Consider the following 26,188-nt stretch of genomic DNA (forward strand, 5'->3'; position numbering starts at 1 on the left):
CCAGAGGGCTACACCATTCCATCCAGAGGCTTTCCATTGTGGTAACATTGTGCTGATGTTTGCACAGACATGCTTTTATTCTTCTGCTTAAATGTACGCATAATACTCACCATTTATTCACAAATATAATTTGTACCTATTTACTTCACTATTGCGTTTTGCGCTGTTCTTTTTGTCTTTTTCTACTATTGTTGCAAGCCTGTCGTCTAAACAATGCTCCAACACATTTTCTAACTTCATCCTCCAATCTTACTTTTGGTCGTCGTCTTGGTATTTTGACATCACTTGGAATTCAGTCAAGTACCATCTTTGCACAGCGATGGTAATTTCTTCTTGACATATGTCCATCCCAGTGCCATTTTAATATGTTCACTCTTGTGATGTCACAATATTTTGTTTGGTTCTGATCCTATTAATTTTTTCCTGTCTTTGGGTTACACCCAGCATACAGTACCTTTTTCAATACTTCTTTGAGTTGTCTGAAGCTTCTGAATGGTCTTCACATTAAGGGTTGTAGTGAAAAGCTTTGGTGACATGGTGTTTCCCTATCGCACTCCCTCGCTGATCCTGATATTGCTTTTTATGGTCATGTAATCTAATAGTTGATGTAGCATTCTTATAAATGTTCCTTATAATATCAATGTACGCATCTTCTCACTACCTTTAAAACGGCTGACATGTAGACAGAATTAAATGTTTTTTAAAAAAAATAAATCAATGAATCCTAAAAGGAGTGGTGTATATATGCAAGTAAAAAACAAACAAACAAAAAAAACAGACCAGTATGACTTGCTGCTTTAATCAAAATGCAAAAGTACATAAAAAAAAAACAAATGTATTGCCACATATGTATATATGGATTACCCAAAACAAACTGTTTTTAAACACTGACAAGACTGTAACAATGGTGCTGTATTTGGGACTAAGACTAAATTTTTAAAGCTTCCAGTGACTGAGCTCCAGATCAGAACCAGCGCAAACACCACCCTAACTCCTGTTACTAGTTTTAAATACCTGGACATATGGTTTGACTCCCAAATAACATTCAGGATGCACATTGGTACCCGGACATCCAAAACCTATGCCTAACTAGCTGTACTTTACACAAACAAATCTGCCCTAAGTCTGCTGGTCAGAAAGCGTATCGCACAGCAGATGCTAATGCCAATCATCGACTATGGGGACATAGTATACGGCTCGGCACCCCAAACACACCTTAGCAAACTTGACACCCTCTACAATTCAATATACCGTTTTGTTCTCCAATGCAACTATAACACTGCGAAATGCTCAAAGAACTAGATTGGTCATCACTTGAGTCTAGGTGCAAAGTTCACCTTTACTGTCTTGCCTTCAAATACTTTGTGGGCAAGCTACCCATCTATCTGCAGAAGCTCCTCTCCCCTACCACATGCAGCACTTATCTGAGATCTGACTCCAAAAGACTGTTCATGGTCCCAAGGCTCAGCGAAGTATCCGGCCGCTCCTCCTTCTCTTACCGTGCACCCCAAAACTGGAACAACCTACTGGAGACTCTCACATCCACCAGCAGTTTAAGTTCTTTCAAAACTAAGGCTGTCTCACATTTTAATCTGGTCTGTAACTGTTACATACTCCTATAATAACTTTAACTGTGCATGCAATGTCTTGTATATAATGTATACCCTGTTTACGTATGTAACTGTATTTGTAACCATGTATTGTTTGTCATCTTAACTCTATGCCCAGGACATACTTGAAAACGAGAGGTAACTCTCAATGTATTACTTCCTGGTAAAACATTTTGATAAATAAATAAAAATATGCAAACAGAACATTCCTTAAAGTTATTACTGCTTATCTTTTTATTCTGCATTAATGACATATTTTACAATTTTATTTGCATTTTCAGCTACGGCTATAACACATTTTCGTTTAAAGAAATCATAATATACAGTATGTCACGCTATATATAACAAAACTATTTTGTTCATGTTTTAAAACTAAATTAATACTGTATTACACGAATATCAGATAAAAACCCCTTTATCAACCGTGGGGACTACAAAAAGGAACAAAAACAAAATTTTTCACAGGCTAAAAAGAGATGAAGAAATACAGTGTGATATTTATGGTTCCATAAACAATTAACTTTGTCAATGGCACACAAAACTAAAAAACTTTATATAAAAACCTAACTGCATAAAATGTTTAGCAATGCAAGTCGTTCTAACCTGTGAATAGAAAATGCAGACGTAACCAACGTACTGTATAAATTAACAATGTCAACATACAATGTGAGCAAATGAAGCATTGCTGTTAATAAGTGAACTGTCCTTGATTTGAAAAACACAAGACAACGGCATTAAGAAGCTATAATACTTAATACTTGCAGTACATGTTGCACAATAAACCATCTTCACTTTACATTGGTTCATTTTCACTTGAAAAATATAAATACCATTATTGGATATTTTTCTTAGCATAAATGTTTGGTTTGTGAACACACAATGAAACAGAAAAAAAAAAAAAAGGATTAAGAAATTTCAGCAATAACAATACAAAGCAAACGGTTTTTGAAAACACAATTCTAGAATTCACCTCTCAGGCTGACAATGGTCATGTTTTATTTATGCTACCAGTTTGAGTGATTTGGTTATGTTGGAGTTACCAAGGAGTACTTTAGGCTGATCATAATCCGTTTCCGAATAACAAAAATGTGTTTGTGCATCTGGACTATTCAAAATCCGCCACCCCAAGGCACAGCTGTGGCGCTCCTCCTTACCTGCCGCCCCCCTCCTTCTGAACCGCAGCGCCAAATGACGCCACAGATGTCACCGTGATGTCGCATGGCGTCACGTTGCCATGGTAACGTGACATAATTTGCTACTATGTCGCATTGCCATGACAGCGAGATTCCATGTTGTCACATTGGTGATGTCCGCGGCATTTGACGCTGCAGTTCAGGAGTAGGGCGGCAGATAAGGAGACGGCTAAATGACTTCCCATTAGGCCCAATAGCCTCGAGAACGCGGCAAAAGTATATGGGGGCGGACATTTTTCCCACCCCCAAATTTTGCCACCCTGGACCCGGGCACAACGGGAATCTGCCACTGGGCCTATGATTCTTGGTCACAATCCAGCTGGTCTGGCCTCCAGTAGGATTTTATGGTGACCCATTTCCACATGGCAACAGTAATGTCATTTGGGACATAGTTCGAATAGAATTCTTGTGTGTGGATGTTGATTTGTTGTAAATGATGTTACCTTTTAGCAAACCAATATTAGAGATCTTAAAAGATGTTTGTTTTCTAAAAGTATTACAACCAACAACAAATCTACATTTCTCCAGGACCAATACAGCTACTAGCACTGATCTATGTGATTTACGTGTGGATAAACGCCCCCAAGGTAAAAACAAGTTAGTGTCTAAATGGACATGTTTGCCAACACAAGTTTTCAAATAATTAAAATCTATTAGAACATTGAATGACAAATTCCTAAAATGGTACAACTTTTTAGGGATAACTATTTTCTTTGGTTTAGGTCTGAATAAATATGCCCATTCAAAACACAAAAGCTGAAAAACAAATGTTTCTTAAAAGGAAGTTTATAAATTTGAAAAGTAGAAGGCTACTGCTTGAGTGCATAACTGGTAAATAACACAATGTATATACATATATACACATGCATACAGGCATACACCGCTTTAAAGGACACTCACTTTAAGTACACTCGCGAGAAAGGACATATCGCCCAGTAGGCAAAGAGCAGTTCGCGCCTTGTCAGCACGTCCCGAACAGCTATACCGGCTCCCTACCTGTACCGAAGCTGTGCGCAAGCGGGGAGACTATAGAGCCTGTTACACATGCGTTATTTACATCAGTTATGCACGTATATGATGATTGCAGTACAGTACATGCGTCGATAAGTGGGAAAAAAGGGAGTGCTTCACTTTAAGTACATTTTCGCTTTACATACGTGCTCTGGACCCATTGCGTACGTTAATGCGGGGTATGCCTGTATACAGTATGTGTTATTTTATTTTTTATATATATCAGATGTTTCTTCTCTTGTTCAAATGTGCTGATGACAATTGCATAACAATATGCTATATTAATATCCTTGTAGTTTTAAAATAAAAAAAATCCGTGGATCTTTGTTTAAAATAAATATCACTATTAAATAAAATACTTCCGTGGCGATATGGCATTCTATCATACTATCTACATACTGTAGCCATTAATATTGGTTATTTTTACATTTTGATAAGCAAAAACTGTGACTATTGGTACCTGTAAATAAAAAAATTAATTCCAAGCATAGAGTGTAACATGTTCTATGAAACAATATAAAAACATGATAATTTGAAACATAATTGCACAATACATTTTAAGGCAGAAGTTCATAATAGAGCTTTGCAATAAACCTTAATCCAAGAGAAAGTTTCATGGTGGTATGGCAATTAATGATTTGCTAGATCCCAAATCATTGACGTTATTGGCAAGCCCTATTTATCATTTACTGAGTATGACACCAGATCAATGGTTCCCAACTTTTATTTCTTCGAGGCACCCCTAATCAAAGTGCTCAATTGCTGAGGCACCCCCACAACAGGACAGTGACAGAAGACACAGAACAGAGACAGTCACAGAAAGCACACACAGCACACACACACACAACAGAACAAATACACAGGATGGGCAGACACTCGCCTCTCCTGCCCATGCTGCTTTTGCCTTTTCTTGCCCCGCAGAGGAGGTGAAACTCCTCCTCATCTATTCCTGACAATGTTACATCAGTTAAGGTGATATCAAATCAATTACATACATTCTGGCATCTTACAGTAGTAGACCTACTTTTGAAGCCCATTTCTTGCATCCAAATTGTATATACAGTATTGTTGTGAAATTGGCCCATCCATTTTTGGAAAACAAATGCTGCAAAATAATTATTTTCTGGTCTATTTAATTAATATGTGATTATTAAAATGATTCTGAATGTTCATAACATCTTTACACTTACTCACACCTTGAGAAAACAGAAATGATAATGCATAGATTGCATTTTACACTTAAGGAGGTGTTGTGCAAAATGTGGCATTTCTTATATTCATATTATTCACCCATTATGTTTCTGAAGTTTCTTCATTTAACGTGATAGCCGTTAGCAATTATTTTGGACTATTTAAACAGACGGCCCTTATCCACCTCAAATGGCTAATAATACTCATTTGCATTGCTATTTACAGTCACTGTAGGCTCTCCTGGTTAGTAAATAAGCCCCTCCCATTTCAATTAGATACTAGTTTTGATTTCAGTCCAAAATAACTGAGGGAAACCATCACTCTACTAGTTCAATGAACTATGACCGAGGCCTCTATACTAATTAAAATAGTCAATGCAGAAGTAAAATTAACCATTAAAATAGAAATAAGGGTCTATTCATAACCGTCTGATAATCATTATCGATCTTTAATGGCCACCAACTTGACTACCGCATCAAAGTAATAATAGTACATTGGGGAATATATTATATTTATCTTAAATTCAACAATGAATCAAAATGGAACATTTGATATTTGCTTAAATGCATTCCTCAACGTTAATCTTCTGTTGGATTGTTAAAGGTATGAAAATCTTCGCAAAGTTTCCAAAAAGTATATTGCATTAATATTCCTTCAAAATGGTTAGTAGCTGCTGAACCATTCCAGTGACATATTTAAAAAAAAAAAAAAAAGTTTTATACACACACACACACACACACACACACACACACACACACACACACACACACACACACACACACACACACACACACACACACACGGTCCATTCAGTGTGTGTGTGGATAAGAATCGGTAATTTACCAGTGTTTATTATACAATTAATGATTTGGAATTAGAAAAAAAATACAGGCCTTATCCCATCAAACCTGTTTGTTTCCTACTCCCATGTATGCTTGAACACGTCTTGGTTCTTCAAGTACTGAATCAATACTTTAGGTATTTGTTTAGACTTATGTCCTATACAAAAGTAATTATATTTAAAAAAAAGCGAACTATTGCTCTCTTTGGAGTATTTGTTCGCCAGACAGAAGTATCAATAAAGTCCGTAGAACATATAGGGTGGAAGATCAACATGATTCTTGGATTAACATTTCTTCTTTTTAAGGTCAATCCCACCATTTTCCGATGCAGTAGACCTCACTGATGGTGTTTCAAAGTTCCAATCAACGGGCGTCAAGAGCTGCTGAGTCTTCTTATGCGTCCAATAAGGGTTCAAAATTATTGTCACCAATGCTAATCCAGTGTAGAAAAACATTGCATATACAAGTGGGACTGAGTTTATAATATGATCCCAATTGCAAAAACATACCCACCATAGGTGGTAAGTAAGGACCATGCGACAGTGGAACATATGAACCATTACCCACTGGTTTGCTTTCCAGAATAATGTGTTCGACAAGTCGGCCTAGAAACAAAGAATAACAGGCATGAGACGACAATATGCAGATTCATGTATGTTAACCAAAACATGAAATATGCTATACTTGGAGAAATGAGTGTCTCAAAAGGGAGTGACATTACTGTTTTAGACAAACTTCTTTCAGTGATGTTTTTGTAGGGAAAAAAGGTGCAGGAGCCTGAATACCTCACAAAAATAGCCCTGACTTTATAACACCAGCACATTTGTTTTGTTGTTATTCTGACAGTAAAGATTGTTACTGAATTTTTAGAGAACAAGAGCCCACATGTGACATCAATACTTAGAAAGTAATGTAGCATTTAAAAGGATGCAAGGCCTGGGTCCCGAGCGGAGACACGAGGAGAGGAGGAGAGGAGCAGGGGAGGCTTCGGGGAGCAGGAAGGAGAGGGGGGGGAAGAGAGCAGCAATTTGTCTTCTGCAGCACCAAGGGAGCCCCCCTGCTCCCTCCCACACTCTCTCTCCTGTGTGACACACTCTTCTGACTCTCTCTCCTGAGACACACTCCGGCACGGTGTGATGGCCTTGCCCCCACCACAGACTGGCTCTCTCATAGTCTGTGTCTGCAGATGCACATGGGAGGGAACCCCTGGCAATGAGGAGGGGAGGCTTCGGGAGCGGGGAAAGCAGCTGCAGCACCAAGGGAGCCCCCCTGCTCCCTCCCACAGACTCCTCAGGGAGGCTGCGGGGAGGCGGGGGAGGGAAACCCCTGACACTGTGTGATGGCCCCGCCCTCCGTCATTGCCGCGTCCCCCCGACCCGTTTTGGCCACACCCCCGCTCCTGCTCCCTACAGACCGCAGATAGCGGTCAAGTGCCTCTCCACGTGCCCCCTGTCTGCAGTGCGGGTCGTGGTCTGAGGCAGCGGGGCCTTAGCCTAAGGAGTAAAGTTACATTTTATCAAAGTGGTAGGCGGTGGAAAAAAAAAAATACTAAATCATTATGAAAACGAGCCTGTTGATTTCCAAGAGTGGATGACTTCTTACTGCAACAGCAGCCCATCTAGAAATGGTGTACATTTAACATGTGACAGGAGTACTGTAATTTAAAGGGACCTCTTCTTACAATTAAATGTGCTATTCAACAGGAACTGGCATTATTCCAACTGTGTTTAAGAAGACAAATGTTTTAATAGAACGCAGAAAAGATGTTGCAGTAACAGGTTTCAGTTTTCTAATTTAAAAGCAAGAAATTTACATATTCTGCTAAATCATAGCACTGCCTCATATAAGGTGATTTAATTGATGAATATATCGGTAGTGTGTGTCTAAATATTTTGAGAAGGTTATATTGTTACTATTGTAAAGAATGAAAAAAAAATATATTAAAAAAAAAAAATAATGCCCCTCGGTTAACTAGACTATCCTTAAAAATAAAATCATACTAAAAAAGATGTATATTCTTTTAAATGTAGTGTAAGATAATTAAATTAGAGCCGGCCCAATGCTTTACGGGGTCCAAGGCGGCATGCTGGCAGCAGAGCCCCTGCTAAAAGAAAATTAAGTGAACTTACCCTGACAAGCGGCCTCCTCGGGCAGCGTCATGATGTCACGGCGGCATGTGATATCACATTGCCATGGCAGTGTGTCGTCATTTGTTGACGGTCGCCATGGTAACATGACGCCACAGGTGGCCCACTCCAGAAAAGGTAAGACCCCTCTCGCAAAAGAACAGAGACACAAACGCACACCTCTCTCTGCCGGTCTCAGGGCCCCGCGCTCCCTCCTCCAGGTTCCCCCTCCAGTCGGGTGGAAGTTGTATCCCAACGCCTAACTTGAGGAGGGAGCGCAGGGCCCCCGAAGGCGCAGGGCCCAAGGCAGCCGCCTGTCTCATGGCCGCTCCCGATTTATTTACAGTTACAAGAAAGTGAAAGTAAATCTGTTACTTAATATCTTTTCTACCACTTACGCAATTCATATACTGTAATAATTTAGTATAAATGTTTAATAGAGTTGCAAATTCGGAGCTTTTAGTCTAATTTCTAAAACTGCAAAAGAATGAAATATACTTTTGTTAAAGACTTGACACCCTTAGGTAAGGAAGAAAATTAGGTGGAGTAGCTTAGTTTGCAAGTAGATCTTTAAAAATATTTTATTTGTGATCTCACAATATTCTACTATTAAAGAGGGGGAAAAAGGAAATGCAAAGTATACAATTCTAATAAATGTCATTTTTGAAGAGTTTGTGTTGTAACTTGAGGCATCAACTAACTTACGGTTTAAAAACAAAAAAGTGTTGTAGGCTTAGTTGTTAGTTTAGGTCTGGACACTTTCTAATAACACCTACTTTACACAAACGGGCCATATTTACTAACTGGTAAACTGAAGGTGGCTCACGGCTTAATATACTTAGTAAATCCAGACCTCTTTGCCATGTAGTTATTTTTAATTTTGCTTATTAAAAAAAGAAGGAGCAATCCAAGGCTTTTCTTTTTTGTTTGTTTTTTCCACAGAGGATTGAATCTGGGGGTCTCTGGAGCTGAATCCCGTTTATTTCAGCTCTGGAAACCCCCGCTTCCTGAGATACTTACCTCCGTAGTAGGTGCTGGTATCACTCGGTTTTTTATCACATGGGCTAACAGGAAGCCATACCGATGACATCACGGCTTCCTATTGGCCCACAGGAGCTTTGAAAAGTGGCCATTACGTGTTCCCTGCTAGCCGAGCAGAGCGGCTACCGGAACCTGCTACAGGAAGTCTGTATTTCCGGAAGCAGGGGGTCGAAATTAATGGGGTTCAGACCCTTGCTTCAACCCCATGTTAAAATAAAAAAAACTTCTCAAAAACTTCGCCGGCTTGGATTGCCGCCTTAAATGTAGAAATGTGTCAATTTCAAAACATTTTTCCTGTTAAAGTATTCATTAAAAAAAAAAAATTATAATAATAATTCTTACCTTTAACAGCATCCAGGATATACAGGTAAAAGGAGTGCTGATCTCAAGTAGCAATGTCACCATAGCTAAATAATGACCTGCTGTGCTGTATATCACTAAACCAAAATAGCCAAGAAAGGCAAAAAAGTGGTGAACAGCTAGGAAAACATCACACGTCCAAAATAGCAAATTGGACATGTGAAGGGCCAGATTTTCAAACAGAAAGAATCCAGTTGCTATGAGAGTAGTAAACCATGACCAGCTCTGCTGTCCACTGACCCTGTCAGCATTGAAGACTGGATCTACAAGTAAGGCTCGTAGACCAGCAAATGTGCACTGCACCCCAAACACTGCCCGTGTAGCTGCTAGATCCCAAAATACCTTCTCTTTGGCAGACAGAGAATGGAAAGTGGCACAGAGAAAGGATGATATTAGGTGACATAATACAAAAATTCCCAAGTAAAACAAAAAACCAACTGCTATCAGTATTAAGCAGGTGTTCCATGAAGAATAATCCCAGTCAACATCTAACATGGCCTGAACAGGCAGAGGACTGATATTAGAAAGCATTGTATTTTTTTTGTCATCTACTGTGACTCCAGGAAATACTGTACAGTATGTTTCTTTCCAATTCATTAGCAAGATATGCTCTTCTTAGAGTGCTGTACTTGCGTATCTGCAGAAGAGGACAGCAGTCATGTTTATCTGCAAAGATGGCAAAAGAAGAAAAAAAAAACTTTAAGAGTGCCGTTTTTTGCATACCAACTCAATACAGTTTTGGGGGTTCTGTACTGTTTTACACGATGTTACTAATACTGTGGTCACAATAATGATGTAGGTTGAACAATAAAGTTTCAATAAATTGTTACTCTGAAATTGGCGCATTCTAAATTGGTACATTAAGTACAAGGGAATGTCACGTACAATAGAATGGATTTCCAATGTTTTTTCAAATTCACTGTCTTCTGTAATAGTAAAGAGTACTCCTACTGTACACCGACTCCGATACCTCAACAGTCAGAATGATCAGTTGGATTCCATAGATCGGGGTTGTGCAAAGTGAGGGGGGGAGAGAGAGGGGGCTGGATTTTTTTGGGGGTGGGGGTATGGGCACAGTGGTTACAGAGGCCCCACGCCCTTCCCCGAGGCATTTAAATTAAATGCCGGGGGGTTGGGTCGCGTGAGGCCTCTGTAACTCACTTACCAGGATTGAGAAGAGTTGCTGTGACGCGTCGCCATGGCAATGCGGCTTCAAATGACGCCGTGGTGTCATGTGACGTGACATCATATGCCTGTCACCATAGCAACGTGGGGTCAAATGACAGGCATCATTTGATGCCGGCAAACGAGGTAAGGGGGGCGCGAGAGCGAAGGGGAGCAGTCAGAGGGGGTGCAGCTTCAAAAGTTTGCGCTCCCCTGCCATAGATGATGTGGATGCAATTAATACAATATGTCTTACACAGTTCAAGTCCTCTATACTGGAAATTAAATACTACATAAGAACTTTGGTATTTACAACATTCTCTAATGTTGTAGAATCATTTCCAAATGTTACATATATTTCCACGTTTTGCCAATTTATTCCCATAAACTGACCAGCGAAAAACACAAAAACAAACATCAATTCAATGGACAGGTAAACGAACAGAGGGGATAAAAAATATGTTTATTTTATTGATCTCTATGTAATTGGCTTCCGTATAATGATTCAATTACTCAAACTATCTGCCTTAACCATTTCTATCTTGTGAAAAAAAGAACATTGACTCTTGTCTGGAACAATGAATTCAAGTACAGTACAGTACGTCAGATACGTACATTCAGTGTGTGTTTGACTAATGACGACACCACGATTACTGTACTTTGCAAACAAAAGACAATGCAAATATGATGACAAACACGGTTATACTACTTTTTTAGTTGATCTTCACTTTGTTAGTTAGACTGTAAAAACTTTCAAGCATTGGCTTACCAGGGAAAGATTACAAAAATATTTGACAATGCTAACACTTGTCTAACTTAGTTTTCTAAAAAAGTATATAGCAGCAAACTAATCAGCTGGATCAGGACGGAGTAATCGCGCAAACTGTTTTATTATTATTTCACTACAACGGACAATTAGAGGATTTCAAAGGGATATGTTCCATTATGAAAAAAAAAAATGAAGAGTTGTAGATTGGTTGCAAGTTGTGAAAGCTTTTACAGAGGCAATCCAAGCAGCTAATATATAATACTATATGCAGCATTTCATTACCTTCATTGAAAACTAATTACCTAAGCTGCCGATCGATTAGTTCTCCCATGATCGATCAGCAAAATCCTGCTTCCCGGGGTTCACTAAATGGCTGCCTTTTAGTTTCAAACCATCTTTCAGTCAGTGTAACTCAGCAGCTACAATGTATTCTTATATTACTAAGGTAACATCTATTGTTACAGTTTTACAGCACAAACTGCTGGGAATATTGGCAACAAATTATCACAAACAGGAAAGTGTTACAAAGATCAAGCACTGCTGGCGAGGTGGGGTAACGAACGGACAAGAGTTTTTCATAGATGAAATTCGTAGGTGTACATAGCTTTCTTCAAAAATGACAGGCTGGTTAAATGTGATTCTAGCTAAAAAAACAAAAAAAAAACTATGATAATAGTTTAATCTGAACTGTTTGCTATAATAATATAGAATTGACAAATGACAAAACAACAACACAAACTGCCTTTCTTCCAGTAGTTTCTGCATACTCTGCCAATAAAAATGGGTGGTGCTGAGATTGTCCCAGAGATTGACCCTGTGCAAACTGGTTCTTTTTGCCACTAAACATTTAAATGTTACTTAGGGGCTAAATCATGGCTTGCCATGACATGTTTTTTTTAATTTTTTATTTAAGTAAGATTAGTGACCAGATTAGTTGTTAAATTGGCCGTTTACAAATCAATACACGAGATACATATTTATTTGCCGAATTGATCACATGATGTATCAAAAGGGTTCTAAATGAAGGGGTTTGTGTTGAAGAGAACAAAAAAGTCAACACCAACTCCATGTAAAAACATAGTATTTTCCTTGAGCTTTAGATACCCATTTTGATAGTAATATTTTGGGCAGCATCTTACTAAGAGCATTCAATGTCGCGATTTGGGTCGTTTCTGGATAAAAATCAAACGGCTGCATTGGACTATATATAGAATTACCCCATAAGCCTAAAAAATCACCTGCTTCAGAAAAGTTGAGAATACCAGAAAATTACCTGTATCAGGGGAGCAGTCTCCTTTGTTTTTTGGGTCTGAAACGTGAGAAAAAGCGAAAATTGTATCAGATAAAATCTGAAGAAAATAGAAAACACAAATTCAAAACTGGTAAACCAACTAAAGCACTTACTTGTTCCACAAGGGACATTTTTTAAGTGAAACTTCCTTGCTGGCACCTACTAAATTCTCAGAACAATACTCCTTCATGGAGACAAAAAAGCGTAACAGAAGGCGCATGCACGAGCACCCCTGACTAATTTCACAGCACTAAAAATCGTTGCTGGAGACGAAAATGCGTTCATGAGCGCACGCTAGCCCCTTACCTTGCGCCGCATAAGCAGCCAGCGCCATTCGGAATTTGGAACTGCAATTGGCATTAGACAGTGAGGCATTTAAAGTGAGCTTTTTAAGTGATAAATATAGTTAGACAATAGTTTGACTAGAGGTGACTGGGGACTGCATCTTTCTGCAAACTTTTTGACTCACGACAACAAACGGTAAGCTACTCAGATCACACTATGATCCCATTCTTGCTAACCTGCATAATTTAACCACCAACCCCTTTACAACTTCTTTCACAGTAGCCTCTCCCAAAACTGACCGCACAAAACACTGAAACCCTGAACTGACTAGCATTGCAATGCACCAAAACATTTGACAAGGAACAGGCACACCACTGCTGTTTAGTCTGCACACACTCACTTTGTTCACAACAGCTCCTTGCAGCACTGCCTACCTCTGGCAAAATGAACCTGCTCTGTATCTTAACATTTTTTTTCTCCTGGCCTCATGGAGATTTTACTCTCTCTATACACTACAAACTCCTCCATCCTGGCCCACACCCAACATCACCATACACCCTGGACTATTGAAAAGCCTTGCACTATCTACTGAATGTTGGTGGAGAACTCTCAAAACCAGCACACCAACCACTGCTCACTCTAATGGCAAACACCACAAATTTACAACCTCCAAACAACTACCCAAATTCCTATTCGTACTGTTACTCTCCTTAGCAGGTGATATTGAACCTAACCCAGGTCTTCCCATTTCAGCTCTGTCCCATGCTCCTAAGAATTCCACCTTTAAATTCCAAAAAGGCCTATCTGTCGCCCATATAAATATCCGGAGCCTGCTGCCCAAACTGGACGAACAAAGAGCATGGTGCCTTATGCATAAACCCAAAGCCATCATTCTTACAGAAACATGGCTATCCCTTAAAACTGTTAAATTGCCCATCAAGCCCACCCTCCTTTGAAATTCTAGTTGGCAAAATCTGCCTCCCCTTTTCTAAGCCCATCTTGCTTGCTGGCATCTACCGCCCCCCTAAAGCCCCTCTACAATCCCTGACTGATATCACCCAATTTCTTGGCTCCATTTCCTCTCTGAATGAGAAGAGTGAGCTGCTAGTTCTTGGGGATTTCAACTTCAATTGGCTTGACCCTAAAAACCACAAAATCCAGATACAACTCAAGTCACTTAACCTATCGCAACTCATTTCCCAACCCACACAGATAAACCTGAAATCGCACAACCATTCCTTGCTAGACTGGATTCTCTCCTCAAACCCCAGCAGAATCCAATCCTCTGGCATCCTTCCTGACATTTTCAGTGACCATGCAATAGTGTACTGTGTAAGGAAAATTAAACCGCCCCAATCAAGCCCTAAAGTTCTCCTCACTAGAACATTTAAAAACTTTAACCCACAACAGTTTCTGGATGACCTTACCAACTGCCCATGGCACAGAATCGATTTAATTCTCGACCCTGATTCTGCACTTGACTATTTCCAATACGAGTTCTTAAAACTCTGTGATACCCATGCTCCACTATGCAAAATAAGGGTACGAGGGGCCCACCTTCCATGGGTTACAACTGACCTTATTGCACTCTACCAGCTCAGGAATACCTTGTGGAAAAGCTACAAAGTAACTGGCACTACCAAGGATCTCAATCACTACAGGTGCACAAGGCAAACAAGGCATGCAAAAGCACAATATTACTCTGACAATCTCCACCAAAATACAACAAACCCAGCTAACTTCTGGAAGGTTATCAACAATATATTCCAGCCTCCTAACCATCAACAACCAAGTAATATCACTAAGGGGGATATTACTCTGACAAACCCCACTGACATTGCAAATGCATTCAATGATTACTTTGTGGGGTGTGCCACTAACTTATTAGCAAAACGCAGCCCAAACCACAAACCTGAATTTCATCCTGGGAGTACCCCTATAGTCCCACCCCCTCCCAACACTGCCCACAATTCTCAATTTGGCCTAGTATCTGAAGAGGAGATTATACAAGCGCTCCTCAAACTAAAACTAAGCAGCCAATGTGGACCTGAATTACTACAATCTAGGTTCCTATGACTTGGTGCCCCAGCCACTGCCAAACCAATTGCGTCCATAGTCAACTCTATCCTGTCTGCAGGCCATATCCCTAAGACATGGAAAACTGCCAGAGTTGTCCCAATCTTCAAAAGGTGGGACAAAAACACTGTCTCAAACTACAGGCCAATCTCACTTCTCCCAATTCTATCCAAAGTCATGGAAAAAATGTGTCCACTCCCAATTAAGCGATTTCTATACCAAGACAAATTTCCATAGCCAATTCCAATCTGGGTTTCGTCCCAAACACTCCACCGTAACTACCCTGCTAAAAGTTTGCAATGAAATCCAGTGTGGAATGGAACGGGGACAACTCACTGGTGCAGTATTCCTAGATTTTGCAAAGGCTTTTGACACAGTTGATCATGCTATCCTGCTTAACAAACTCCAGAGCTCTGGAATAGGGAAGCATGCTTTAAACTGGTTTCAGTCCTACCTATCAGGAAGATCCCAACATGTGTCCATCTCAGGCTCTAACTCCAACCGCCTGGATATCACCTGTGGTGTCCCGCAAGGCTCTGTTCTGGGGCCCCTACTCTTCTCAGTGTTCATTAATGATCTTCCCACAGCTTGTAAGGAAGCCTCAATACACATGTACACTACCGACACACTTTATTAAAGTGTGGCCGGTACCGCAAGCCGGGAGATTTCCCGGCTTGCTAGTGGCCGCCCCTCGGCGTGCCGCGCGTCTATGACGCGCGGTCACGCGTCTTCGGGAGCCTGCGCCCCCTGCACACGCGTCCAGGGCTCCCCGAGGGACGGCGGCAGGGGGTTCCGGGGGACCCGGCGGACCCGGCAGCGGTAGGGAGAGCGCCCCGATCGGAGGGCGCTCTTCCGCTGCTTCGGCGCGCGCCCGTCACCCTCGGGCGCGCGCCAGGCTACTGCTGCGGCCAAGAACGGGCAAATGCTCGAATAAACTTGGCCGCAGCAGTATGCAGACGACACAATCCTATATGCACACAGCCATAGCCTCTCTGACCTTCAACACATACTTCAGTCTGACTTTTTGAGACTCGTAAACTGGATTTCCCAAAACAAACTGTTTTTAAACACTGACAAGACTGTAACAATGGTGTTTGGGACCAAGACTAAATTTTTAAAGCTTCCAGTGACTGAGCTCCTGATTAGAACCAACGCTAACACCACCCTAACCCCTGTCACTAGTTTTAAATACCTGGGCTTATGGTTTGACTCCCACTTAACATTCAGGATGCACATTGATACCCTGACAACCAAGACCTATGCCAAACTAGGGGTACTTTACAGGAACAAATCCTCCCTAAGTCTCCTGGTCATAAAGCGTATCGCACAGCAGATGCTAATGCCAATTATTGACTATGGAGACATAGTATATGGCTCAGCACCTCAAACCCACCTTGGCAAACTTGACACCCTCTACAATTCAATTTGTCGTTTTGTTCTCCATTGCAACTACAACACACATCACTGCGATATGCTCAAAGAACTAGATTGGTCATCACTAGAGTCCAGGCGCAAAGTTCACCTTTCCTGTCTTACCTTTAAATTCTTCATGGGCAAGCTACCCAGCTATCTGAACAAGCTCCTCACCCCTACCACATGCAACACTTATCACCTGAGATCAGACTCCAAAAGACTGTTCATGGTCCCAAGGCTCAACAAAGTATCCGGACGTTCCTCCTCCTTCCGTGCACCCCAAAACTGGAACAACCTACCAGAGACTCTCACATCCACCACCAGTTTAAGTTCTTTCAAATCTAAGGCTGTCTCACATTTTAATTTGGTCTGTAACTGTTTCATACGCCCATAATATATATTTTCTTTAACTATGCACGCAATGTCTTGTATATAATGTATAACCTGTTCATTTATGTAACTGTATTTGTAACCATGTATTATTTGTTTTACTCTGTGCCCAGGACATACTTGAAAACGAGAGGTAACTCTCAATGTATTACTTCCTGGTAAAATATTTTATAAATAAATTTGCGCATGCGCTGAAGCAGGCAACGCCGTATACTCATGCGCAGAGGAGTTTTACTTACAACACACATGCTCTGCATACACCCAGTGTTTTATTTGTCATACATGACCCAACACATGTATTATTCCCTGGAAAAACATAACAAGAATAAGAACAATGACAACACAGCACTGAGAAAAGGTCAGAGATACACTTCCAAGAAAATAGCTGATTATACAACTATTAAATGCATACAAGTCCTCAAGTTAGAACAAAGGAGAATATTCACTGCAGTTCAATAATGTAAAAATATGGTGATATCTGGAGACTTTGTCATTGACCTACATACTACTGTACAACCATATCCCCAGTAGTGAAGCAGAGAAAATAGGATGTTTACAGCTGCAATATTTTAAATGCAGCACGTGCAACTGAGCATGTAAATGCATAGTTACCTTACATTTACTTACTCGCACGCTGTTTTTCCATTTACATCTATCCTCTTAGACATTTATCAGAAAGTTGGTCGGCAGATTTAAACTTCACAAAACGGGAAACTCTCTCGTATTCATTAAATAGGGGAAATAAATAACACCTGTCTCCAAATAACAAATGCCTGGTCTATTATTTACAAAGTGGACAATCCAGAAAAATGCAATAAAAATAGAAGGGAAACAAGGGCAGCGGTTCTCAACTCCAGTCCTCAGGACGCCCCTCCCCCCAACAGGCCAGGTTTTCAAGATCTCCTTGCTTCAGCACAGGTGGCACAATCAGTGGCTCCCTGCTTCAGCACAGGGGTGCTGAATCAGTGGCTCAGTCGAAGACTATGCCACCGATTGAGCCACCTGTGCTGAAGCGGGGATATTCTTAAACCCTGACCTGTTGAGGGAGGGTTCTTAAGGACTGGAATATAGAGCCTCTGCCCTAGAGGCATATCTACTATATATTTGTGAAAGCGTCTTATGTGTCTATGTCTGTATGTGTCTCCCTGTGTCCCTAGCGGCAATCCCATTGGACCTTGGGCCAGGCCAATGAGATTGCTCCCTTGGCCCGCCAGCCCCCGCACACCTCTCATTGGCCTGAGGCGGAGTGACGGGCCAAAGGAGAGACGGAGACACACACACACACACTCCCCCCCATCATGTGCGCCGCCCTGCACCGGCTCCCGGACGGAGGGGAAGTGCGGCCCTCCTGCCCCTGCCGCCAACTGCAGGTTCCTCCCCCCTCGCTCTCAACCGGCTCCCGGAAACACGGAGGGTAAGCGCGGCACGGCCCTCCTTCCCCAGCCGCCAACGCTCCCTTACCTCCCCGGCGCTACCCTAACTCCCCGGCGCTCCCTTAACTCCCCGGCGCTCCCTTAACTCCTCGGCGCTCCCTTAACTCCCCGGCCGCTGGGGGGGCCAAGCAGCCTCCTCGGATATATGTGTGTGTGTGTGTGGACATTTTACTCCAGCTAACAATTTGTGCCTCACTTTCACCCCTACCCCTGCCCTTCCTCACCCCCTACCCTTGCCCTTCCCCACCTCCCCCTACCCTTGCCCTTCACCCCCCCTACCCCTGCCCTTCACCCCCCCTGCCCTTTACCCCCCCCTGCCCTTCACCCCCCTATCCCTGCCCTTCACCCCCCCTGCCCTTCACCCCCCCTGCCCTTCACCCCCCCTGCCCTTCACCCTTCCCCTGCCCTTCACCCCCCCCTGCCCTTTACCCCTGCCCTTCACCCCTGCCCCTGCCCTTCAGCCCCTGCCCTTCAGCCCCCCTGCCCTTCAGCCCCTATCCCTGCCCTTCACTCCCCCTACCCTTCACTACCCCTACCCCTGCCCTTCACTCCCCCTACCCCTGCCCTTCACCCCCCCACCCCTGCCCTTCACCCCCCCTACCCCTGCCCTTCACCCCCCCCTACCCTTCACCCCCCTACCCCTGCCCTTCACCCCCCCTGCCCTTCACCTTCCCTACCCCTGCCCTTCACCACCCCTGCCCTTCACCCCGCCCCACCCCTGCCCTTCACCCCCCCACCCTTCACCTCTGCCCTTCACCCCCCCACCCTTCACCCCTGCCCTTCACCCTCACCCCTACCCCTGCCCTTCACCCCCACCCCCACCCTTCACCCCCCCTACCCTTCACCCCCCCTACCCCTGCCCTTCACCCCCCCTACCCCTGCCCTTCACCCCCCTACCCCTGCCCTTCACCCCCCTACCCTTCACCCCCCCTACCCCTGCCCTTCACCCCCCCTGCCCTTCACCCCCCCCTACCCTTCACCCTCCCGCCTGCCCTTCACCCCCCCGCCTGCCCTTCACCCCCCCACGCCTGCCCTTCACCCCCCCACGCCTGCCCTTCACCCCCCCGCCTGCCCTTCACCCCCCCACGCCTGCCCTTCACCCCCCCACGCCTGCCCTTCACCCCCCCACGCCTGCCCTTCACCCCCCCACGCCTGCCCTTCACCCCCCCACGCCTGCCCTTCACCCCCCCACGCCTGCCCTTCACACCCCCCCCCACGCCTGCCCTTCACACACCCCCCCACGCCTGCCCTTCACACTCCCCCCCACGCCTGCCCTTCACACTCCCCCCCACGCCTGCCCTTCACACTCCCCCCCACGCCTGCCCTTCACACCCCCCGCGTCTGCCCTTTAACTGACTGACGCACGCACACAAACCCTGACAGGCGCACGCAGACACACCCTGACTCACGCACACAAACACTGACTGGCGCACGCACACAAACCCTGACTGACGCACACACACACACTGACTGACGCGCGCACACACACACTGACTGACGCGCGCACACACACACACACTGACTGACGCATGCACACACTCACTGACGCACGCACACACTCACTGACGCACGCACACACACATACTGACGCACACACACACACGTACTGACGCACGCAACCCCTGACAGCCGCACGCACACAACCCCTGACAGCCACACGCACACACACCCTGACGCACGCACAAACACACACACACACACTGACTGACACTGACTGACTGACACACACACACACTGACTGACACACACACATACTGACTGACAAACACACACACACACACTGACTGACACACACACACACACACACTGACTGACTGACACACACACTGACTGACGCGCACGCGCACACCCCCCCCCCCCACACACACGTACTGACGCACGCACACAACCCCTGACAGCCGCACGCACACAACCCCTGACGCACACACACACACACACTGACTGACACACACACACACACACACACACACACACTGACTGACACACACACACACACACACACACACACACACACACACACACACACACACACACACTCACTGACACACACACACACTGACTGACGCACACACACACAAACACACACACACACTGACTGACACACACACTGACTGACACACACACACACACACACACACAGACTGACGCGCGCGCACACTCACACACACACACACACAGTGACTGACGCACGCACACACACACACACACTGACTGACACGCACACAAACACTGACTGCCGCACACACACACTGACTGAGGCGCACACGCATGCACACACTGACTGAGGCACACACACTCGCACACACTGACTGTGTGTGTGTGCGTCAGTCTGTGTGTGTGTTTGTGTTTCTGCGTCACACTCACTGACGCGCAGTGACTGACTGACGCACACACAATGACTGACGCACACACACTGCATGAAGCTGTAAAGGGGGACAAACAGAGCTGTAAAGGAGGGAGGGGCGGGGGACTGGATTGATGTGAATGGGGGACAAACAGAGAGAGGAGAGAGAGAGGAGCGGGAACATTACATCCCGGGCAACGCCGGGTCTCTCAGCTAGTACTTATATATAACCATATACTTTAACCACAGCAACAAGATACCAACGTTGTAGTGACAAAATTCTTCAAATGCTATAATGCTGAATTGTTAAACTATACACATATAACCATGCCGGCGTTACCAAAGAAAATTACAATTCAGTTAATGGGAGGGAGTTTTTTTTGCCCGATAACTTCTACTTTGGACTACTGTAAGTGTGGCATTATTATATAGCCCCAAATTAGATAATACTTAACTTCCTTTTTCCTGCAGCACTCACGTGACTTGGCCAATAAAATCTGTTCGCAAAATAGGTTACATTATACTGTAGCAGTGCAGAAAGCTATGACTTTGGGAACACATGGAACTGCCTTAAACTGGTTTATTTTGATAAAGTAAAGTAATTAAACTAGAGTTGGGCTGTGTGAAAATTGAAATAATTCTTAATTTGACAATTGACCATTTATTAAATTAACCGTGACAATCAGTTGTGGGGAATAGCTGTATAACCTTTGATACACAGCAGGCAGTAGCTACAGCCGGTCAGCCCTGCAACTTCTGTAATACTAACACAAACACTGTATTCTCTCCTGCATCAGAACTTTTCTGTAACATGATACATGTGAACAAAGAACAAATGCCCATTATCTTGATACACCACTGCATCAGAACATTGCAACCCACAGAGGGCTTACCAAGGCAAAAGTGGTACAATTTGTTAAAGTTAAAGAAAAACAATCCCATTTAAATAAATATATATTTTTTCCTTTTAATACATCTACATAGATTGTAAGCTCCACGGGGCAGAGACTGTGTCTGCAAAATAACTCTAAGGCTGCGGCCAGGGGGTCGCTGAGCAATCGAGCGAGCTTACGCAGGGCGCAATGAAACACATTGCAGCACTGTGTGTGGCCAGAGTGAGCGAGCGCCTGCTCGGCGATGTGCTGCTTGCCGAAGCAAGCAAAATTGAATTTGTCTCTCGTGCGTCAATGAGGGCGAGCCAGCTCCGTGATGTCCTGGCTTCACCCCCCCGAATCGTGCCGCGTGCGCACCTAGCCGGCCACAAATCTCCCGGCCGAGCAGCGGGTGTGACGTCACCGTGCATGAGCGCCAGCTCCCTGCCTGTCCAGCAGGGTGGGGGCGCGCTGGCGCTCGTGCGCTGCTCGGCGATTCGTGGCCGGCTAGGTGCGGGGGTGGGGGGTGTGTGTAGGGGGGCGCAGCCAAGACGTCATGGAGCTGCTGAGGACGAACCGCTCACGTGACGCGCGAGCGGCAGATTCAAAGCGCCGCGCATGCTCAGGCACTTGCTCACGCTGGCCACACACATTGCCGCAATGTGTTTCATCGCGGCCAGCGTGAGCACCACCCTGGACAAGGCCTAAAGCGCTATGTAAAACTTGCAGCGATAAATAGAAGAACAATTATTAATTATTACTGTAATTGTCATACCCCCCCCCCCCCTCTAACTGCACTACTTGGGCCTTGAAACAGAGAAACCATATTAACTAATTGTGTTTTCAGGACAACCCTATCTCTGATAATCTATACTGTGTACTTCTCAATGCATAAGATTTCCAGGCTCATTAACCCACCTCCTCACTGCAGGAGGGGGAGCCAGGCTATGTGCTATGAGGCTGGCTCACCTATCAGTGCATTTCATACAGTACCTGGTTGGAAGCGCAGCTCTGCTTGTTGACATTAGTGCAGCAGCGTCTGCAGTCAGATGACTGCCTCAGCCTCTGCATTCCCAGCACATGATCACTGCAAAGTACAATTTCCTGTACACACCATGCTCGCTTCCAGCCTGAAAGGGGCGGGGGGGAGAGAAGGCTGTACCAATGCGCAGTTACAAACGGGTGTTCTGTAATAAATACATTCAGGGAATCATTCTCCACGTTGAAATAATCTGCAATATCAGGTGTCCCCACAGTTTTCAATAGAATCCCGCCCACTGCAGACGGGATATAATGTTGTTGTTGTTTCAGAAAGCAGAAACCTCACTCCTCTGAGTCCTTGAACTTCACATTAATCTTGAAGTCATTTATTAACCATTTGCTGCAATAGAGACCAGCACTCGGTGCTTGTGTCTGATGTGCTGTAGTATAGCAAACCCTTCTTAGAAATAATTCAATTTATTTGCTGCCTACAAACACATTACACAAATGGTTTAGCTCATTTAAAAAGAACAAGCCCATATCTCTATGGCAGTGTTTTTTTTAACAGGGTCCTAGGAACCCTTGGGCTCCCTGGATATCCCTAAAAGGTTTTGTGCTTTCTTTTAGGTCATTTTAAAATTGTATCAAATACAGAAGATTTTACAATGTGTAACACTGTTTCACCCACACTCTGGTAGATTCTGCCATTACATGAGTTATAGTGCTTACTACCTGTTGGCTCACAGGATGCCAAGTGGTCCGCCGGTGGTGGTGGGGACGTCTGGACAGGCTTCTGGGGTACATCACTGATCTTTATCTCTGCTGGTAAAGCGCCTCCATCTGCTGCAGGCTTCCGTAGTGTGAAGGCAACTCCTACAGAAGTATGTACTCCACTTCCCCCAGAAAGATTGCACACTAGGCAGGAGTATGATTAACTGGAACCGGTTTATTGCTCCTCCCCCGGCCAAGGGCACCTGAGGCAGTCCTTACTCTTCCCTGGTTCTCTAGTAGAACCAGAGGCATGGTATCACTCACTCGCCCCCCAAGGGGAGAGGACAGTGGGTGCCAATGCAAAATACACCCCCGTGTGAGTACCTGTCTCTCAAGGGTAGAGACAACTGATTACATTTAGTGGTGCAGCCCCTTAAGTACAAAGGAGGAAGGTACCAGGTCTGAACCCAGGATTGGGCAGAACCCAGGCATAGTCCAACCTCCCCTGTCACTCAAGGGGGATTCTTCTGTGGGGGAAACCTAGGATTGGTCCTGTCACTGCCTGCACTGTTACCAGGTCTTACATGACAGGGAGGGCAGACTGGTAGCCAAACCAGGTATGGCTACACTCTCCCTCCCACCTTCCATTGGTGGAAATCTAATGTACCCACTTGGACCCAAATTTGGTATCAGCTGCTAACCTGAAAAATAACAACAGATTATTGCCACAACATTTGGTATACAGTTGATAGGCATACAGACACATGTAAGGCATACATTTTCCTTTAAAACAGTAGTGACCCTGGTTACTCCCAACATGGAGAACCTTGCTGATACTGATAGGTATCAGAAATAGTGATACGGGTCAGGTTTCTTAACTAGAGTACCTGTCATATCAGGTACCGTTACTGAAAACACCCTTTTTAGGTGCCGCTCTGACAGGTACTCTACCCTGTCCATGTATATCGAGCGCCCCACTTTCCACACCCAAAATAGGTATAGTATTCTATCCTCCGTGTGGTAAATTGAGGACCTTCTCTTGGTGGTTAGATAATCGCTTATGACATCCTCCAGCTACTGCTCTCTGTTCTCTATTTCCCTCATAATGAGCTCAGGGACATATGGATATTCAAATCTGCCTATACCGCTGCACAATTAAGCGTACAGCCCTGCTGATCTTGGTGAGCTGGTGACCCGGTGACCCTCAGCCTGTCCTGGCAATACCCAGAACAGGGGTTCTTGAGAAGGCTGTTCATAGATGTTAACGACTATACCCTTGGGCTGTATTATGCCCAACCTGATCTTGTGATCCCTCCTTCTAAGAGCCTCAGCTGTTTCTTCTGGGTTAAACTCCCCCTCAGCCCACCAGTGATCTTCCAAATCCCCATTAATTAACAAGAACGTAGTCCTGTGCATATACAGGACATACCCCTGGACCATGGGGTCCCATCATGGCAATGATTTCACTTGATACCCCCGAGTCTCTGATTGGCATGAAACGGTTGATTTGCCCCCATAAGAGACCATGCTTTCAGTGGTCTGATCCTCCTGAAAGCCAAGGTCAAAGTCCCAGTCCCGCAAAACCTGAGATGGCTTTAGGGTCTTTTTGCAGCTATTGGCCCGTTTCTTAGCATTTTTAGACTTTGCCAGCATTTGGGACGAAGTGATAGTGGCAGGTGTTAGGGCATTAATGCTTGTATTGTCCTGGTCAGAGTTCCCAGTTTGGGCCCTGCACTTACAAGTCACCATGTATATAGCTGTAATCTCTGGGTTCGCAGGATTCCTGCAACCTTGGCCAATCACGTGGTCCTGGTACTTGTCCATGTCTGCTTTAAAAAATTAGGCTATACATACCGGAGCGGGCATTGGCCGTTCTTCTTCCGCCTCGATGGTCACCTTCAGGATGATGTCATCTGGATCCGGTCTTGCAGGATCCGAGTAGAGGTCTCTGCTTAAGTGTGTTGTCGTTATCCATGTAGGAGAAGGCACAGAGAGGTATCTCCTTGCCAAAGTTGCCATCGGGTGGCTGGCGTAGCACCACGGACACTGGACCTCTGCTTTCTCCTGAAGAGGGCAGGAACACATCCACAGGGGAGAGATACCGGAGCATCCCACTATCGTCGGCGGCTATAAACAGGCAGAATTCCAACTGCTGCACCACTAACGGCAGCGGCAGCAATCACCTTACCCGGTTGGTCGTCTTGAGTTGGTTCTGGCTCAGAAACCATCTCTGGACTCTGTAACTGGAGCGCACGGGCCCCCTGGAGCATCCACTAGGGCAAATGGGCCCACTGAAACCTCCATTGAAGTAGTGGTAGTTGTCGTCTCGGCCGCCCAAGTCAACGGCAGGTCGGCCGCATCTTTGGCCGCGAAGGCCGTAGCTGCATCGGTGCCAGTCTTAGGAAGTAGGCTGCAGAAACGTGGCGATCACGCTGACATCCCCGCCTGGGAAGTCACATCGAGGGCAGATACATTTGAGGTAGTGTTTTCCCTCCACCTCCACAACTAGGAAGCCTCCTGGTAACTTTTAGTGCGTGAAATTACAGCTGGCCATCTTTAGCTGCAGCTGGATACACAAAGGCAGGAGAACTGGTATAGTAGCTTGTAACAGGGGATTTATCCCTGTTCTGGAAATGTGCCTCTAATCCAGCAGTGTGGTGGTTAACTGCTTGTAGTCAATTAACCAACACCACCTGGCTGATTAGGTTTGTTAGAAAAGCCTGCCTTTGAGACAGGAAGTGAGATTTCCTGAGTCTCACAAATTGTGGGACTGACCATAGGAACAGATGTCTTGAGCCTACCAGAAGAGGCTGCCAGCAAGACACAGGGGAAAGCACCTCTAAACCTGAATGCTGATATAGCCATATAGGCAGCAACACAGGAACAGAGAAGACTTTCCCTCCAACTACAAGAAACAGATAAGACTTTCCTTTATAAGACTTTTTGTATATCTGCACATATCAAGATATATGTTTGGGGCTGGGAGACATGCTAATCTAAAGGGAGTTGTGGACTGCATATGTTTCACTAGAAATACTCCCAAGTGGAACAGAAGCTTTGTTTGACCCCTTTTTGCATATGTTTG

The 26,188-nt window shown here is 44.6% G+C and overlaps 1 protein-coding gene across 6 annotated transcripts; it reads right to left on the reverse strand.

Annotated features, from left to right (window-relative positions):
* Positions 1–783: 783 nt before the first annotated feature.
* On the reverse strand, positions 784–23,320 carry CLN8 (CLN8 transmembrane ER and ERGIC protein). 6 transcript variants are annotated; one of them, XM_075598220.1, is made up of 6 exons: positions 23,125–23,320; positions 22,405–22,541; positions 17,002–17,068; positions 12,581–12,616; positions 9,357–10,040; positions 784–6,452 (listed from the first exon to the last, which is right to left on the reverse strand). In XM_075598220.1, exons 5-6 carry the CDS (start codon positions 9,969–9,971, stop codon positions 6,132–6,134), a joined length of 936 nt encoding a protein of 311 aa, XP_075454335.1. In that variant the 5' UTR covers positions 9,972–10,040; positions 12,581–12,616; positions 17,002–17,068; positions 22,405–22,541; positions 23,125–23,320; the 3' UTR covers positions 784–6,131. The 6 variants fall into 6 exon arrangements, with proteins under 6 accessions (XP_075454335.1, XP_075454334.1, XP_075454336.1 ...); XM_075598219.1 differs by having other exon boundaries at positions 22,405–22,598; XM_075598221.1 differs by having other exon boundaries at positions 12,546–12,616; positions 22,405–22,598.
* Positions 23,321–26,188: the final 2,868 nt, after the last annotated feature.

The sequence above is a fragment of the Ascaphus truei genome, chromosome 4 (genome assembly GCF_040206685.1).
Source record: "Ascaphus truei isolate aAscTru1 chromosome 4, aAscTru1.hap1, whole genome shotgun sequence".
In the NCBI taxonomy this organism is placed as follows: Eukaryota; Metazoa; Chordata; class Amphibia; order Anura; family Ascaphidae; genus Ascaphus; species Ascaphus truei.

Coding starts and splice junctions, on each gene's coding strand:
- CLN8 (XM_075598220.1), bottom strand. CDS start 9,971: ATGAATTGGAAAGAAACATACTGTACAGTATTTCCTGGAGTCACAGTA. Junction 6,453..9,356: donor TATCCTGGATGCTGTTAAAG/GTAAGAATTATT, acceptor CTTTGTTTCTAG/GCCGACTTGTCGAACACATT.